The 14,397-nt window shown below is 41.2% G+C and overlaps 2 protein-coding genes across 2 annotated transcripts; one reads left to right on the forward strand and one right to left on the reverse strand.

Annotated features, from left to right (window-relative positions):
• Positions 1 to 7,200: 7,200 nt before the first annotated feature.
• LOC136867484 (uncharacterized) lies at positions 7,201 to 11,401 on the forward strand. The gene is made up of 3 exons (XM_067144693.2): positions 7,201 to 7,420; positions 7,733 to 7,874; positions 10,133 to 11,401. The coding sequence occupies exons 1-3, from the start codon at positions 7,349 to 7,351 to the stop codon at positions 10,876 to 10,878; spliced, it is 960 nt and encodes a 319-aa protein (XP_067000794.1). The 5' UTR covers positions 7,201 to 7,348; the 3' UTR covers positions 10,879 to 11,401.
• Positions 7,868 to 12,290, reverse strand: LOC136867483 (uncharacterized). The gene is made up of 2 exons (XM_067144692.2): positions 11,982 to 12,290; positions 7,868 to 9,434 (listed from the first exon to the last, which is right to left on the reverse strand). The coding sequence occupies exons 1-2, from the start codon at positions 12,281 to 12,283 to the stop codon at positions 8,516 to 8,518; spliced, it is 1,221 nt and encodes a 406-aa protein (XP_067000793.1). The 5' UTR covers positions 12,284 to 12,290; the 3' UTR covers positions 7,868 to 8,515.
• Positions 12,291 to 14,397: the final 2,107 nt, after the last annotated feature.

Below are 14,397 nucleotides of genomic sequence, written 5' to 3' on the forward strand. Positions count from 1 at the left end.
TAATAAAGAATCTTAGGAAGGGAGGGAAAAAGGAAATGAACAGTGTTTTGAGTAATTCAGGTGAACTCATAATAGATCCCAGGGAATCCCTGGAGAGGTGGAGGGAATATTTTGAACATCTTCTCAATGTAACAAGGAAATCATCCTGGTGGTGTTGCAAACAGCCAAGCTCATGGGGAGGAGGAAGATGATGTTGGTGAAATTATGCTTGAGGAAGTGGAAAGGATGGTAAATAAACTCCATTGTCGTAAGGCAGCAGGAATAGATGAAATTAGACCTGAAATGGTGAAGTATAGTGGGAAGGCAGGGATGAAATGGCTTCATAGAGTAGTAAAATTAGCGTGGAGTGTTGGTAAGGTACCTTCAGATTGGACAAAAGCAGTAATTGCACCTATCTGTAAGCAAGGAAACAGGAAGGATTGCAACAACTATCGAGGTATCTCATTGTTTGATTAGTATACCAGGCAAAGTATTCACTGGCATCTTGGAAGGGAGGGTGCGATCAGTAGTTGAGAGGAAGTCGGATGAAAACCAGTGTGGTTTCAGACCACAGAGAGGCTGTCAGGATCAGATTTTCAGTATGCACCAGGTAATTGAAAAATGCTACGAGAGGAATAGGCAGCTGTGTTTATGTTTCGTAGATCTAGAGAAAGCATATGACGGGGTACCGAGGGAAAAGATGTTCGCCATACTGGGGGACTACGGAATTAAAGGTAGATTATTAAAAGCAATCAAAGGAATTTATGTTGACAATTTGGCTTCAGTGAGAATTGATGGTAGAATGAGTTCTTGGTTCAGGGTAATTACAGGGGTTAGACAAGGCTGTAATCTTTCACGTTTGCTGTTCGTAGTCTACATGGATCATCTGCTGAAAGGTATAAAATGGCAGGGAGGGATTCAGTTAGGTGGAAATGTAGTAAGCAGTCTGGCCTATGCTGACGACTTGGTCTTAATGGTAGATTGTGCCGAAAGCCTGCAGTGTAATATCTTGGAACTTGAAGATAGGTGCAATGAGTATGGTATGAAAATTATCCTCTCGAAGACTAAATTGATGTCAGTAGGTAAGAAATTCAACAGAATTGAATGTCAGATTGGTGATACAAAGGTAGAACAGGTCGATAATTTCAAGTATTTCGGTTGTGTGTTCTCCCGGGATGGTAATGTAGTAAGTGAGATTGAATCAAGGTGTAGTAAAGTTAATGCAGTGAGCTCGCAGTTGCGATCAGCAGTATTCTGTAAGAAGGAAGTCAGCTCCCAGACGAAACTATCCTTACATTGGTCTGTTTTCAGACCAACTTTGCTTTATGGGAGCGAAAGTTGGGTGGACTGAGGATATCTTATAAGTTAGAAGTAACAGACATGAAAGTAGTGAGAATGATTGCTGGTACAAACAGGTAGGAACATTGGCATGAGGGTGCTCGGAATGAGGAGATAAAGGCTAATTTAGGAATGAACTCGATGGATGAAGCTATACGCATAATCCGGCTTCGGTGGTGGGGTCATGTGAGGCGAATGGAGGAGGATAGGTTACCGAGGAGAATAATGGACTCTGCTATGGAGGGTAAGAGAAGTAGAGGGAGAACAAGAGGACGGTGGTTAGACTCGGTTTCTAACGATTTGAAGCTAAGAGGTATAGAACTAAATGAGGCCACAACACTAGTTGCGAATCGAAGATTGTGGCGACGTTTAGTAAATTCACAGAGGCTTGCAGACTGAACGCTGAAAGGCATAACAGTCTATAATGATAATGTATGTATGATGTACGATAAAAGGGAAGGAAGACCAGTACCTCGCCAAGGAGACCTCACCCGCTATGCTGAACAGGTGCCTTATGGGGGATGGGAAGACTGGAAGGAACGGGGAAGGAAGCGGCCGTGGCTCAAGTTAGGTACTATCCCGGCATTTACCTGGAGAAAAATGGGAAGCCACGGAAAACCACTTAAAGAAAGGCTGAAGAGGGAATCAAAACCACCTACTCACTTGACTTCCCTAGGCAGAGTGAACCCGGTTCCAACCCTCGTACCACTTTTCAAATTTTGTGGCAGAGACGGGAATCGTACCCGAGCCTCCTTGGGTGGCAACTATCATACTAATTACTACACTACAGAGGCGGACAGCTATGGGGAAGCAAGGAATATGCGTGCCAGGCAAAGAGTCTGTACCAGAAAAGATGTCCAGATAGGTGACATCCGACTGCAAAAACTTTCAGCAGTGTTGAAAGACGTGTACAGCCAACAGGCATGACTCAAAAAGTACGACTTGTCCGAGGACAAAACTGTAATATCTGGTGAGAATGATGAAGCAGTCCTGGACACAGCTCGCCATAATCCACTCATCACACATACACGGGCAATTACACAGCAGTTGAACATCAGCCACCCGTCCGTATGGCGAATAATGCACTTTCTCCGCCATGAACTCCCACTTCTGCGGCAGAATGTACCACTTGGAGACTGTTTAGCGATGTGGTTTCAACAGGATACAGTTTGGTTCTCCTTACTTCCTATTCCGTATTTTTCCAGCCCTCATGTCAAACCGGTCCTTCGTAGGGCCACATACTGAAAATATGCATCACGTACATTGAAATAAAAATTACAAAAACCGAAATGAAAAAGTATCCTCGGCCTGCATTCGAACCTACCACCCCACACGCACGACGTGCCCGCATTCCACACCCTTAACAACTACCCTATAGTAAACTCCGACAGAATGTGTGCCGATTACAGCTCGTGTAATAGTTTTAACGCGGTCAAAATGCCCACTTCGTGTTTCGCAGAAGTTTCATCTTCATATTATTTAGAGAGCGCACTCATGATTGCCACTGTTTAATGTCACAACATAACGTGGTTTTGTATGTCTCATGAAAACATCCGTCTTTCTGGTAACACAGGGGAAAAAATAGGCATCGTTGTATTTGCCACCTAACTATAATAAGACGATGTTATGTTGTGACATTATTAAACAGTGGCAATCATGAGTGCGCTCTCTAAATTATATCAAGAAGAAACTTCTGCGAAACACGAAGTGGGCATCTTGACCGCGTTAAAACTATTACACGAGCTGTAATCAGCACACATTCCGTCGGAGTATACTATAGGGTAATTGATAAGGGTGTGAAAAGCAGGCAGGTCGTGCGTGTGAGCTGGTAAGTTCGAATGCAGGCCGAGGATACTTTTTAATTTCGGTTTTTGTAATTTTTATTTCAATGTACGTGAAATATCCTCTCTTATGCATATTTTCAGTGAATGTCTTGTGTATGTGGACCTACGAAGGACGGATCTGGTATGTGGGCCGGATAAATACGGAATAGGAAGAAAAGGAACCAAACTATCCTGTTGAAACCACATCGCTAAACACTCTCCAAGTAGTACATTTTGCTGCAAAAGTGGGAGTTCATGGCAGAGAAAGTGCATTATTCGCCATATAGACGGGGGACAAGGTACATTGTTGGAACGAGTGATGACTGGTGAATGGTACGCGTTGCAGCTGGACGAAAGACCGGATATTTCTAACAATGCAAAATTATTAACTGCACTTCGAAAGGAATAAGAAAACATAAACCTACGGATTTGCTGTTTTGTTCAACCTTGCCCACACACGTGAAACCCGAAAGAATCTTTGGGATTTCATAAATGAAAGTGGATTTGGACTTAAATGGGAGCAATGGGTCGAATTAACTACCTACTAACTATAACGGCGTAACTGCACACGTGAGTACTGTCGCCAACTCGTGGTGAACGCATTGTTGCATCCCCTGAGAAGAACTAACAAATCGCAACATGGCCGCAGAACTGGATGATGTGCTAAAAGCAGCTCTGAAAGTTGTTGGTTTCATCAAAGCCAGGCCTCTAAATTCTAGGTTATTTTTGGAGCTATGGGAGGATATAAGTAGAGTGTGGCCGTGAACATTTGCTGTTGCATACAGAGGATATGTGGTTGTCCAGAGCCAAAATTTTGACCCCCTTTGTTTGAACAGAGTGATGAATTTGGGCTATTTCTATAATAATGGTATTGACTTTATGTCCCACTAATTAATTTTACGGTTTTCGGAAACGCCGAGTGCCGGAATTTAGTCCCGAATGAATTCTTTTACGTGCCAGTAAATCCACCGACACGAGGCTGACGTATCTGAGCACCTTCAAATAACTCCAGACTGAGCCAGGATCGGGCCTGCCAAGTTGGGGTCAGAAGGCCAGCGCCTAAACCGTTTGAGCAACTAGGCCGGCTAGACTATTTCTTCTCAATAGGACATGCAATTTCAAAGACTTGTCCAATTATTTCTCGTGGCTTGCGAGACTTGGTTATTTAGCAGATATATTCCGCCACTTAATTGCATACAAGCCTGCTAGGACCTTGAGTCACACTCTTCACAGTCAAAAAAAGAAAATAGTTTGAACAATTAAAACAGTGAGTATCACGCCGAATTTGGAAACCCGAATTCGATTCATTCCCAGGCTCTTACGATATTCTGTGTTTCTTTACAATTTGTTTTACGTCCCGCCGACACACATAGGTCTTAGGGCGACGATGAGATAGAGAAGGGCTAGGAGTGGAAGGGAAGCGATAGTGGCCTTAAGGTAAGGATTTCCAACAACAGAGTAGCGTTACAAAATGTTGCAAAGTTTGGGCTGGGAAGACTTGGGGAGAAAGGAGACGAACTGCTCGACTAAGTGGTATGTTCCGAGCTGTCAGTGGAGAGATGGCGTGGAATGACATCAGTAGACGAATAAGGTTGAATGGTGTCTTTAAACATAGGAAAGATCACAATATCATGATAAAGAGGACAAACTGGGGCAAATGTTCGTTTATAGGAAGGGGAGTTAGGGTTTGAAATAACTTACTAAGGGAGATGCTCAATACATTTCCCATTTCTTTGCAATCATTTAAGAAAAGGCTAAGGAAACAAGAGATAGGGAATCTCCACCTGAGCGACTGCCCTAAATGCAGATCAGTAGTGACTGATTGATACAGCCCCAGCATTTGCCTGCTGTGACAATGGGAAACTACGGAAAACAATCCTCACGGTTGCTGACAGTGGGATTCGAACCCACTATCTCCTGAATGCACGATAATACCTACGTAACTGAAACCGCGCAGCCATTTGCTCTGTCAGTCTCCTGTCTGAAAATGAAAAAAATACTACAAGGCAGTGCAAGTGATGTAATTTTGAGACATTTGAAATTCCCAGGAATCACACTCAGACAATATTTTCTGCCTCTGGTTGAGAAAATCTTGTGGATCAAAAATCACTTCTTCGAAACTGAACATGAACTGCCCTCCCTTGAAGAAGATCAACTAGCCCAAGTGAATCTCCTGTGAATACCATGAATCAAAACTCCACGTCTCTGATCGACTTTTGGATCTATAACATCGCAGACGTGGACTCTGATCACAATTAGTTGGTCATGAAATGTCCTCTGAAATTGAAGAAATTGAAGAACGGAAGGAATGCAAGCAGATGGAAGCTAGACAAGTTGGCAGAAAAGTGTGTGAGGGATTATTTCACGGAACATGTAGCAGGACTAAATGAAAAGGCTGGAGGGGGACAAATAGAGCAAGAATGGACAGTTGTGAAGAATGAGGTCAGTGGGGCTGCTGAAGGTATGTTAGGAAGAAAGGAAAGATCAACTAAGGATCAGTGGTTAACCCAGGAGATACTAGAACTGATCGATGAACGACGAAAATGCACGAATGCAAAAAAATGAAAAGGGCAGAAAAGAATGCAAGCGATTAAGGAATGAAGTGGATAGGAAGTGCAGGACAGTTAAGGAAGAATGGCTGAAGGAGAAGTGCAACGATGTTGAAGGGCATTTTTTTTCGTTGCTTTACGTCGCACCGACACAGGTAGGTCTTACGGCAACTATGGGACTGGGAAGGAAGCGGCCGTGGCCTTAAGGTACAACCCCGGCATTTGCCTGGTGTGAAAATGAGAAACCACGTGTTGGAGGTTGTATGGTCCTTGGAAAGGTATATGCTGCGTACAGGAAAATCAACGAAACCATTGGAGAAAGGATTTTTTTTTTTGCTATTTGTTTTACGTCGCACCGACACAGTTAAGCCTTATGGCGACGATGGGATAGGAAAGGCCTAGGAATAGGAAGGAAGCGGCCGTGGCCTTAATTAAGGTACAGTCCCAGCATTTACCTGGAGTGAAAATGAGAAACCACGGAAAACCATATTCAGGGCTTCCGACAGTGGGGTTCGAACCCACTATCTCCCGAATACAGGATACTGGCCGCACTTAAGAGACTTTGGAGAAAGCATAACTAGGTGTGTGAATATTAAGAGTTCAGATGGAAAACCACTTCTAGGGAAAGAAGACAAGGCAGAAAGATGGCAGGAACATATCCAACACTTGTAGGAACTTCTGGCTCGGTGAGGAAAGCAACGGGAAACTACCTCACTCCCCATTTCCCTAGTACGCCTCATCAGTGATGCCTAGGCCATCTATGACAGCTGATGGCAGAGCTGTTGAAGATCGAACCAGCCTTAGGGCTGAAGACTGAACATACATACGTATCAAGTTAGACAAGTACATGTTCTGGTTTTGGAACAAGAAGAGTCTGCTGATGCTGAAGAAATGGGAGATCCCATTTTGTGGTCAGAATTCGAGAGAGATTTGAGCGACCTACATATAAATTTATTCAGCAAAAAGTAATATATTTGCATAATTCAACAAGTTTTTCCGCTTCATTTTGCACAGTGTTATAGTGTTGCGTGACTTTCCCTGTTCACTGAATTAAGTTATTAAAAATTTACCAGGCGCCCGATGATAACAGCTACCGTCTAAACGGTGAGGGAGTTTCATCACGAGTGAGAACATACATGTTTACTATCGAAGATAAAAGTACAACTGGGTTAATGCATCTACCGCGAAGACGTACAGCATACCTGTAAATAACTTAACTGATGTTATTCCCGGTAAGCATGAGTGGAATGTTGGTGAGTTTATCAGATAATTCAAACCCAAGCAACCACAAACCACAGCTTATCCACCTTAACTCTATATGATAGAAAGGTGTCTAAAACACCACTCAAAATTTAAGAGTGAAAATTTTAATTCATTACGTACATTACAAAATGACGATGATGCTTGTTGTTTAAAGGTGCCTAAAGGTAATCGCCCACTACACCGCGCCGCGCCGCGCAGCGCAGCCGAGAAGAAATTTCCGTGGTCTGCTTCTTGTGAAATGAAATGGCTTAACGCCCACTGCAGGGAGCCGCGCCCCGCCGCGCGGAGCAAGCTTGTGGAATTTCCGCGCCAGAAGCCCCCAGGTTTCTGGAACGGAACTTTTTCCTTTCGGCGCGCTTGCCTGGGCGAGGGTAGAAGGATGGAATAACGGAAAGAATGTGGTTTCGTGCCGTTTCGGCGGTCCTCGGGAGTCCTCGACTAGTGCCAGCATGCTCGTACCTTCACGCGGTTAGTGGTATTGTGCACTGTACGCCTTTCTGTTATCTTGTCTGTGTTTCTGTTGTCTTCTGAGTTGTGTTTCCTCTTCTGTCCTGTTCTCATCGTTCATTGTGGTAAGTAAAATCATGCATAACCAAATTGAGCTAGAATTCAACAAAATCAACATCGAGCCGGATGTTTTCATGTGGTTTTTATATTGTAAATTTAATTAGAATATAATTTAAAAATGTAAACGTGTTAGTTCTCCAACAAACTCCTCAGTCACGTTTATTAAGTTAAGTAAAACAAATTTAAGGTTTTCATTTCGTTTTTTAAATTCAGGTTTTCAGAATGAATGAAGAAGGATTGCTGCTTTTGGTGAAGGAATATCCCCATCTGTACGATCCCTCTCATCCCAAGTACCACGATAATCTGGCAAAGGACAATTCGTGGGATGAAATCAGCAAGGAAATGGGCCTCAGTGGTAAGTATATTTATTTCCAATTGACAAGCACGTTAAAGCTATTATAAAATAAAATAATATTAAAACTTTTCATTACCCAGTACAGTGAACAAGAATTTAAAAAAAATGACATATCAAATACATACAGCCATTAAATTCTAAGGACACCATAATTAACGCTCAGCCTTCTATCCATAAGCAAAACGTGTTGGAAGGAAAGTAGTAGCGTAAAAGCAAAAGCCGCTACAAAATTGTACTACGTGACAAGAAAACAATGATCCTATACCAAAAGAAAGAGTAAACGAAAGGAGTTAAAAGATAAACAGATGTAGTGCAACCTGAAAAAGACATCAGATTTAAACATTATAAATATGTTTAACAATTGATCACATTTTTGTTTTCTTATTACTTAAGAAACTTATTGTTTGTTATAATAATTATTACCTCACATATTCATTGCCATATCCTATGCATTTCATGATTATGTTTCCGGTCAGGCAATTGTTCATCAAAACAAATATATAGAGATTAAAAACGATAACTTAGGTTCATTATGATGAAAAGTCTAAAATTATACTACTTAGTTAATGTAAAACGTTTACTAATAATTGTAGGCTATCATGTTAAGTTCTCAACGAGGACAATACGTTAAGAATTAATTTTTATTCGTTAGTGTTCCTTCGGCCAACATTTATCATTCTTTCTTGCCATTCAACCGATCCTGCATGGGAGCTGAAATAGTCCTTAAATCTGTCCCTGATCCGAAGAGCTGATCCTGTGTACGTCCCTCCAGTGCCTCTCAAATCTTGAAGCGCAGGTGTAGCTTCTTCTATAAGTTCTGCAAGCAGATTTGGATGATCTTCGCGTAAGAAATTATGAAGCACGCAGGTTGCCAAAACAAATTTCGTCATATGTTCTGGCGAAACTTGCATTTTCCTCTGATATATTCTGAACTTCTTAGATAAAATGCCAAATGAATCCTCGCAGGTATTTCTAGCTCTGCTGTGTCGGTAATTGTATATTCTCTTCTCCGTGTTTCTTTTTGATTCATCACCGGGATAAGGCCTCATCAAGTTCCGTTGCAGAGGAAATGCTTCATCTGCAACAATAACATGAGGCATGAGCTCATTCGTTCCAGGTAGAATTTTATCCGGAGGAAAGTCCAATTTGTTCTGCTGAAGTTTTCTTCCGAAAATACTATTAGAAAATATTCCCCCATCGCTATTTTTTCCCAAAGCCCCTACATCTACCATCACAAACTTATAATTGGCATCGACTAGAGCTAGAAGCACAATGGAGAAGCTTTTTTTGTAATTGTAGAACAATGACCCACTGTTGGCTGGCTTGTCAAACACCACATGTTTCCCGTCCATTGCTCCCACACAGTTCGGGAAATTCCATCTTTCTCGGAACTCTAGTTCATTTCTCTCCCAGATTTCTTTGTCTGGTTGAGGCATGAAAATAGGAACCAACTTTGTCCACACAGCGTCACACACATCGTACACAATCCTCCTGACGCTTGTCTCTCCAAGTCTGTAGCTAAATGCAAGTGTTCTGAAAGAGTTCCCGGTAGCAAGAAATCTGAAAAGAAAAAGTAAATAAATAAATACATAAATAAATAAATAAAATAAATAAATAAATAAATAAATAAATAAATATTATTGCTTCTTGCCTAATTCTTTGCGTTTGTTAAATGATCACAAATTTTAATTCATCTCTGATCTGATTACTTTCTTTCTCCAGCTAACAAGAAATAATTTGATAATATTAAATGCCCTGTCATTTTGATCAAAAGCCTGTAATTTAGTTGTGAAATCCCTAAACTGAAAGGATACAATTTTCTGACTGGTAAAATATTCGGAGAGATCCTGCACGTCTCTTAACATCTCAAAATTTAGTACAATTTCGCTTTGAGCCATTGATGGTTACGTGTTTCTCTTAATTTCTAGTGGACGAAATAAATATGATATACTCAGTTTTGCTTCCTACGTCACGATGAAGAGAACTGCTCAAGACCGTGGGATGTGGCTACAGCGACAAGGCTTAGCCTTTAGATAATTGATTTGAATTCATTGATTGATTGATTGATTGCTTTTATATTTCAATAATGATATAAACATTTAAGAAATTATTTAAACTTTTATGCATAGTTAGATAATTAACTTATTTATTTATTTATTTATTTATTTATTTATTTATTTATTTATTTATTTATTTATTTATTTATTTATTTATTTATTTATTTATTTATTTATATTACATCTTTTTTTTACTTTCAGCTGATGAGTGCAGAGCCAAATGGAAGTCCCTGCGGGAATGTTATCGGAAGGCTTTAAGAAAAAGACAACCAAAATCTGGACAAGCAGCCAAGAAAATCAACCCTTGGCGCCTCGAGGCACAAATGGAGTTCATCAGGCCCTTCATCACAATGCAGAGAAGCCAGGTGAGCAATGTAGGAACTCCATCCGATGACGATGAACAAACAGATATTTCTGAGGTTCAGGAAGAATCTCAGAATGTCGACTCGGGTTCCTCACATACAACTGAAGATACTCAGAAAAATGACAAACGACCAGGATTGTGGAGTGGCAAGAGAAAGAAAACTGCGCCTTTAACACCTTCGGCTGCTATTTTTAAAGAGTTTGTTGAGTTGAAGAAATCGCGACAATCTTCTCTGGGGCAAGAGGGTGACCATCTCCGCAAATACTTTCAAAGTGTAGAAGAGACAGTAAGAACATTTCCACCACAGTTACAAGTAAAAATTAAAAGTCAGATTTCCACCATCATTCATCAGGCAGAATTTGAAGCAATCAATATGCAGTCATTTCCAGCACCAAATTTTATCCATCCCGAAATTCCTGTCCAGTATCGATTTCCACCAAGTTTGACTTCTTCCAGTATCCTTACACACACTCAAGCAGGTTCACAGATCCCAATCTCACCAACACCAGGCCATATTCAGGCACCCCAGTTCAATCAAAATCACCAGACGAATGATGACAACCACCCAGTGAACGACAATTAAAGTGTAAACCATTTCGCTACTCTCCATGAGCTGTAACTACATACCGCCTCCCACAAAATTATTGAGACATCTGCTTTTGTTATAAGATGTTATTAGAGCAACAATGATATGTTCATGGTATCTGTCTCTGTGATTCAGATTTGCTTTCATTTCTCAGTGTAGCAAATACGTTCAATTTAACAACTTGAATTTCTATTTAGTAATGTTTTTTTATAACTATGTTCCTTTGCTTTAGATTTGCATTAAATAATACTGTATATTAGGTTTTCAAACCTAAACTGCTGAGTAACAATGGCTTTGTTATGTTGTAAGTGGTTCTCTGTGCTTCAGATTTGTAGTACGGTAATTTTAGTGTGTAGCAAATACATTCCATCTGAACAAATTGTCTGTGCTTTAGATTTGCACTAATTTCTTAGTGTTGCGAAACATTCCAATTTAAGTCCTAAACTGATATTATATTTTGTGTTAGTCTTTGTCACGTATTTCTGTAAATATCTGTCTCTAGCAAATAAATTGCATTTTAAAACAATTTAATGAACGTTTTTGTGTCTATTTTTTTGGAAAGGGCGTAGTTGCACGATTTTCTTTTGCGCATATCTTCCGGACAAACATTTTTACAATTATTTCAGAGAGTGGAACATGTTCCATAAAAGTATGTTAGTAAAAAAATCCATTTTAAAAAAGTATATTAAAAATTCAGCCTTTGGGGAAGTTTTATTTAGTTTCCCAACTAACTTTTGTTCACCTACGCCTTTTGAAAAAAACACTGAATCAATGATTTTATATTTTATTTCCTCCAGAACCTGTATAGTCTTAAAATGATTTAGTGCTTTACCTTAGGATGGAAATTTTCAGCAGCTCTGTGATAATTTCATACTATTTAATCTGATGCAATTGTATAATCTATTATCATCTTTAGCCCTAAAGTAACTTCGGATAAAATAGGCTTTTGTGTATCGGACAACAAAATAAATAAATAAATAAAAACCTTTTCGATACGCTACATTGAATTATCAGTAACTACTATTACTGTAGCTATATTGTGTTACTCTGTTTGTACGAGAAAATATGAAATTAAAATATAAATGAATCAAATAACTTACCTGAGGCATACAGCAAGTCTTTCTTCACATGGTACAGCTCGGCGAAAGGTGGTATTTTCTCGCTCTACACACGGCTTAACTAGGTTCAATAGTTCATAGAATTTTTCTTGGGACATACGAAAGTAGTGGAAAAATTTACTTCGGTCCTTTAGTAGATCAGGAAATAAATGGTGAAACTCTCCGTACGTTTCCCTTTTCTCATAAATGTTGTGGACCCAAACTTTTCTTTCGCGTTTTTCTTCTTCCTCATTTGCAAGTAGCGCAACTGCAAATAATAAATCCTCCTCGGAACTGGAACTCATCTTTCTGTGTGAGCTGCACTTCCCCAACTGGAGAGAGGCGGCGCGGTGAGGTGTGCTGTATGGGCGAAGTCTCGGAAAATGACCCGTGGAATGTTCCACAAGCTTGTTCCGCGCGGCGCGGCGCGGTTCCCTGCAGTGGGCGATTACCTTAACATCTACGATCATCGGCCCCTAATGGAACGAGATGGACAACATGACATGATAGGATATTTAAATTTTTAAATGTATCCACTGACTGGAGTTTAAAAAAATGGTGATGAAAAATGATTATGAGATTAAAACAATCGCTGGATCTAATTCGCAATGCCTTATTTTCTAATAGAATAATAGAAAGTACAGGCGACAAAGGAATAGGGTATTGCCTGGAAGTATATATATATATAATAAAAACTCAAGTTAGAAGTTAAAATAACACATTAAAATACGCAAACACGAACTAAAATAAAGTCAATTGGATAAAAGCGCAGTTAACACAAATACACTACAACTAAGGACATCATTACACACGATAAAAAAGACCACTATCCCTCATAAAACGGATGACGAGGTCTGTTGACTGCTCGCATCTCCAGTATGAGAGAAATTGTACTCGGGAGGTTAAGCCTACGTCGCAGATCAACCAGGTCCACACACTCCGTAAATATGTGTACCACGGTAAGATGATCGCCGCAAGTACACACCCGAGGGGGTTCCTCCTTTAGTAAATAGGACTGCGTCAGTATACCGTGGCCGATCCGAAGACGACACAAGACCACTGCTTCCCTCCCAGAAGCCCGAAGGGAAATCCTCCAGACCTTTGTTGTTCCTTTTACCGCTCTCAGCTTATTTCGAAGTGGAATGGCCTGCCACTCCCTCTCCCAATGGGACATAACCAGATGTCTCAGCTGAGTGCGAAAATCACTTGCTGGAACCTTGTAAGGCAACAGGGGCAGTGTAACTGCTTCCTTGGCAGCCTTATCAGCTAACTCGTATCCCTCTACACCCATGTGGCCTGGGAGCCACATGAACGTGATTCTGGTGCCGGCATCCTAACACCCGGCCAGCAGGTCCTAGATCCGCTGCACCAGAAGGTGCCGAGGGAAACAGGTATCAACACACTGTACCGAGCCCATGGAGTCAGTACACAGAAGAAAGTGTCAGCGCTCATCGGACAGTGCGTAACGCAGAGCTTCACAGATAGCATAGAGCTCTGCTGTGTACACACTACAGGTTTCCGTGAGAGCAAAATAAACCTATCAGTGTCGACAACGAACGCACAGCCCACCTTCGTTTCTGTCCTTGAACCATCCGTGTAAATGATGAGTGAACCTGGATATCGGCCAACAACAGACAGAAAGAGCCTCCAATAAATCGAAGGGTCCGTGTTTCCGTGTGCAGATCCAGAATTATTTCAGGGCGTCGTATTATCCACGGAGGTACCCCACTTGGTTGTCTGACAAGGCTGGAAACCGAACGTACATCAAATATTCTGTGACTGCTATCCAAGCGTATTCCAACCGGCCGCTTTGCTCGAGCACGAGTATCGTACAGCAGACGGTTTCCATTGTGAAATACGCAAGGATAGCTTGAGTGAAGTGGCATCTGTCGCAAATTTGCAGCATAGGATAGGAACATTTGCTGGCGCCTCAGGCGTAAAGGCGGCACACCAGATTCAGCGAGCAGGCTAGCAATGGGGCTTGTACGAAAAGATCCCGTCGCCAACCTAACCCCGCTGTGGTGGATGCTATTCAGTTTCGGAAGGATGCTTTGCCTCGCTGATCCATATGCTGCTCAGAAACTTCAAGATATTCAACTTCTTGGTGCATTGTAATTTTAACTGAGACACATATGGCTCCCACGAGAATTTGCTATCGAAAAGGAGCCCAAGAAATCAGTAAGTGTCAACTACAGGAAGAGCAACATTCCCTAAGGAAAGCTCAAGATCCGCACGAAGAGTGCGCTTCCGGCAAAAGTGGACAACAGTGGTCTTCTGGCTTGAAAACGGAAAGCCATATTCTAAAGTCCACCGTTCCACTCTCCTAATAGCTTGCTGCTATATTATGCGAGCTATAATGCAGAGCAAAATCGTCCACATATAGCGACAGTATTACAGCTGAACCAGCAGCAGCGACAAT

The sequence above is a fragment of the Anabrus simplex genome, chromosome 2 (genome assembly GCF_040414725.1).
Source record: "Anabrus simplex isolate iqAnaSimp1 chromosome 2, ASM4041472v1, whole genome shotgun sequence".
Classification (NCBI taxonomy): Eukaryota; Metazoa; Arthropoda; class Insecta; order Orthoptera; family Tettigoniidae; genus Anabrus; species Anabrus simplex.

What these genes read in the sequence shown, in the direction of transcription:
- LOC136867484 (XM_067144693.2), top strand. Translation starts at nt 7,349, where the DNA reads ATGTGGTTTCGTGCCGTTTCGGCGGTCCTCGGGAGTCCTCGACTAGTG. An exon ending in CATGCTCGTACCTTCACGCG is followed by an intron (nt 7,421 to 7,732) that starts GTTAGTGGTATT and finishes TTTTAAATTCAG; the next exon opens with GTTTTCAGAATGAATGAAGA. An exon ending in CAAGGAAATGGGCCTCAGTG is followed by an intron (nt 7,875 to 10,132) that starts GTAAGTATATTT and finishes TTTTACTTTCAG; the next exon opens with CTGATGAGTGCAGAGCCAAA.
- LOC136867483 (XM_067144692.2), bottom strand. Translation starts at nt 12,283, where the DNA reads ATGAGTTCCAGTTCCGAGGAGGATTTATTATTTGCAGTTGCGCTACTT. An exon ending in AGACTTGCTGTATGCCTCAG is followed by an intron (nt 9,435 to 11,981) that starts GTAAGTTATTTG and finishes TTTTCTTTTCAG; the next exon opens with ATTTCTTGCTACCGGGAACT.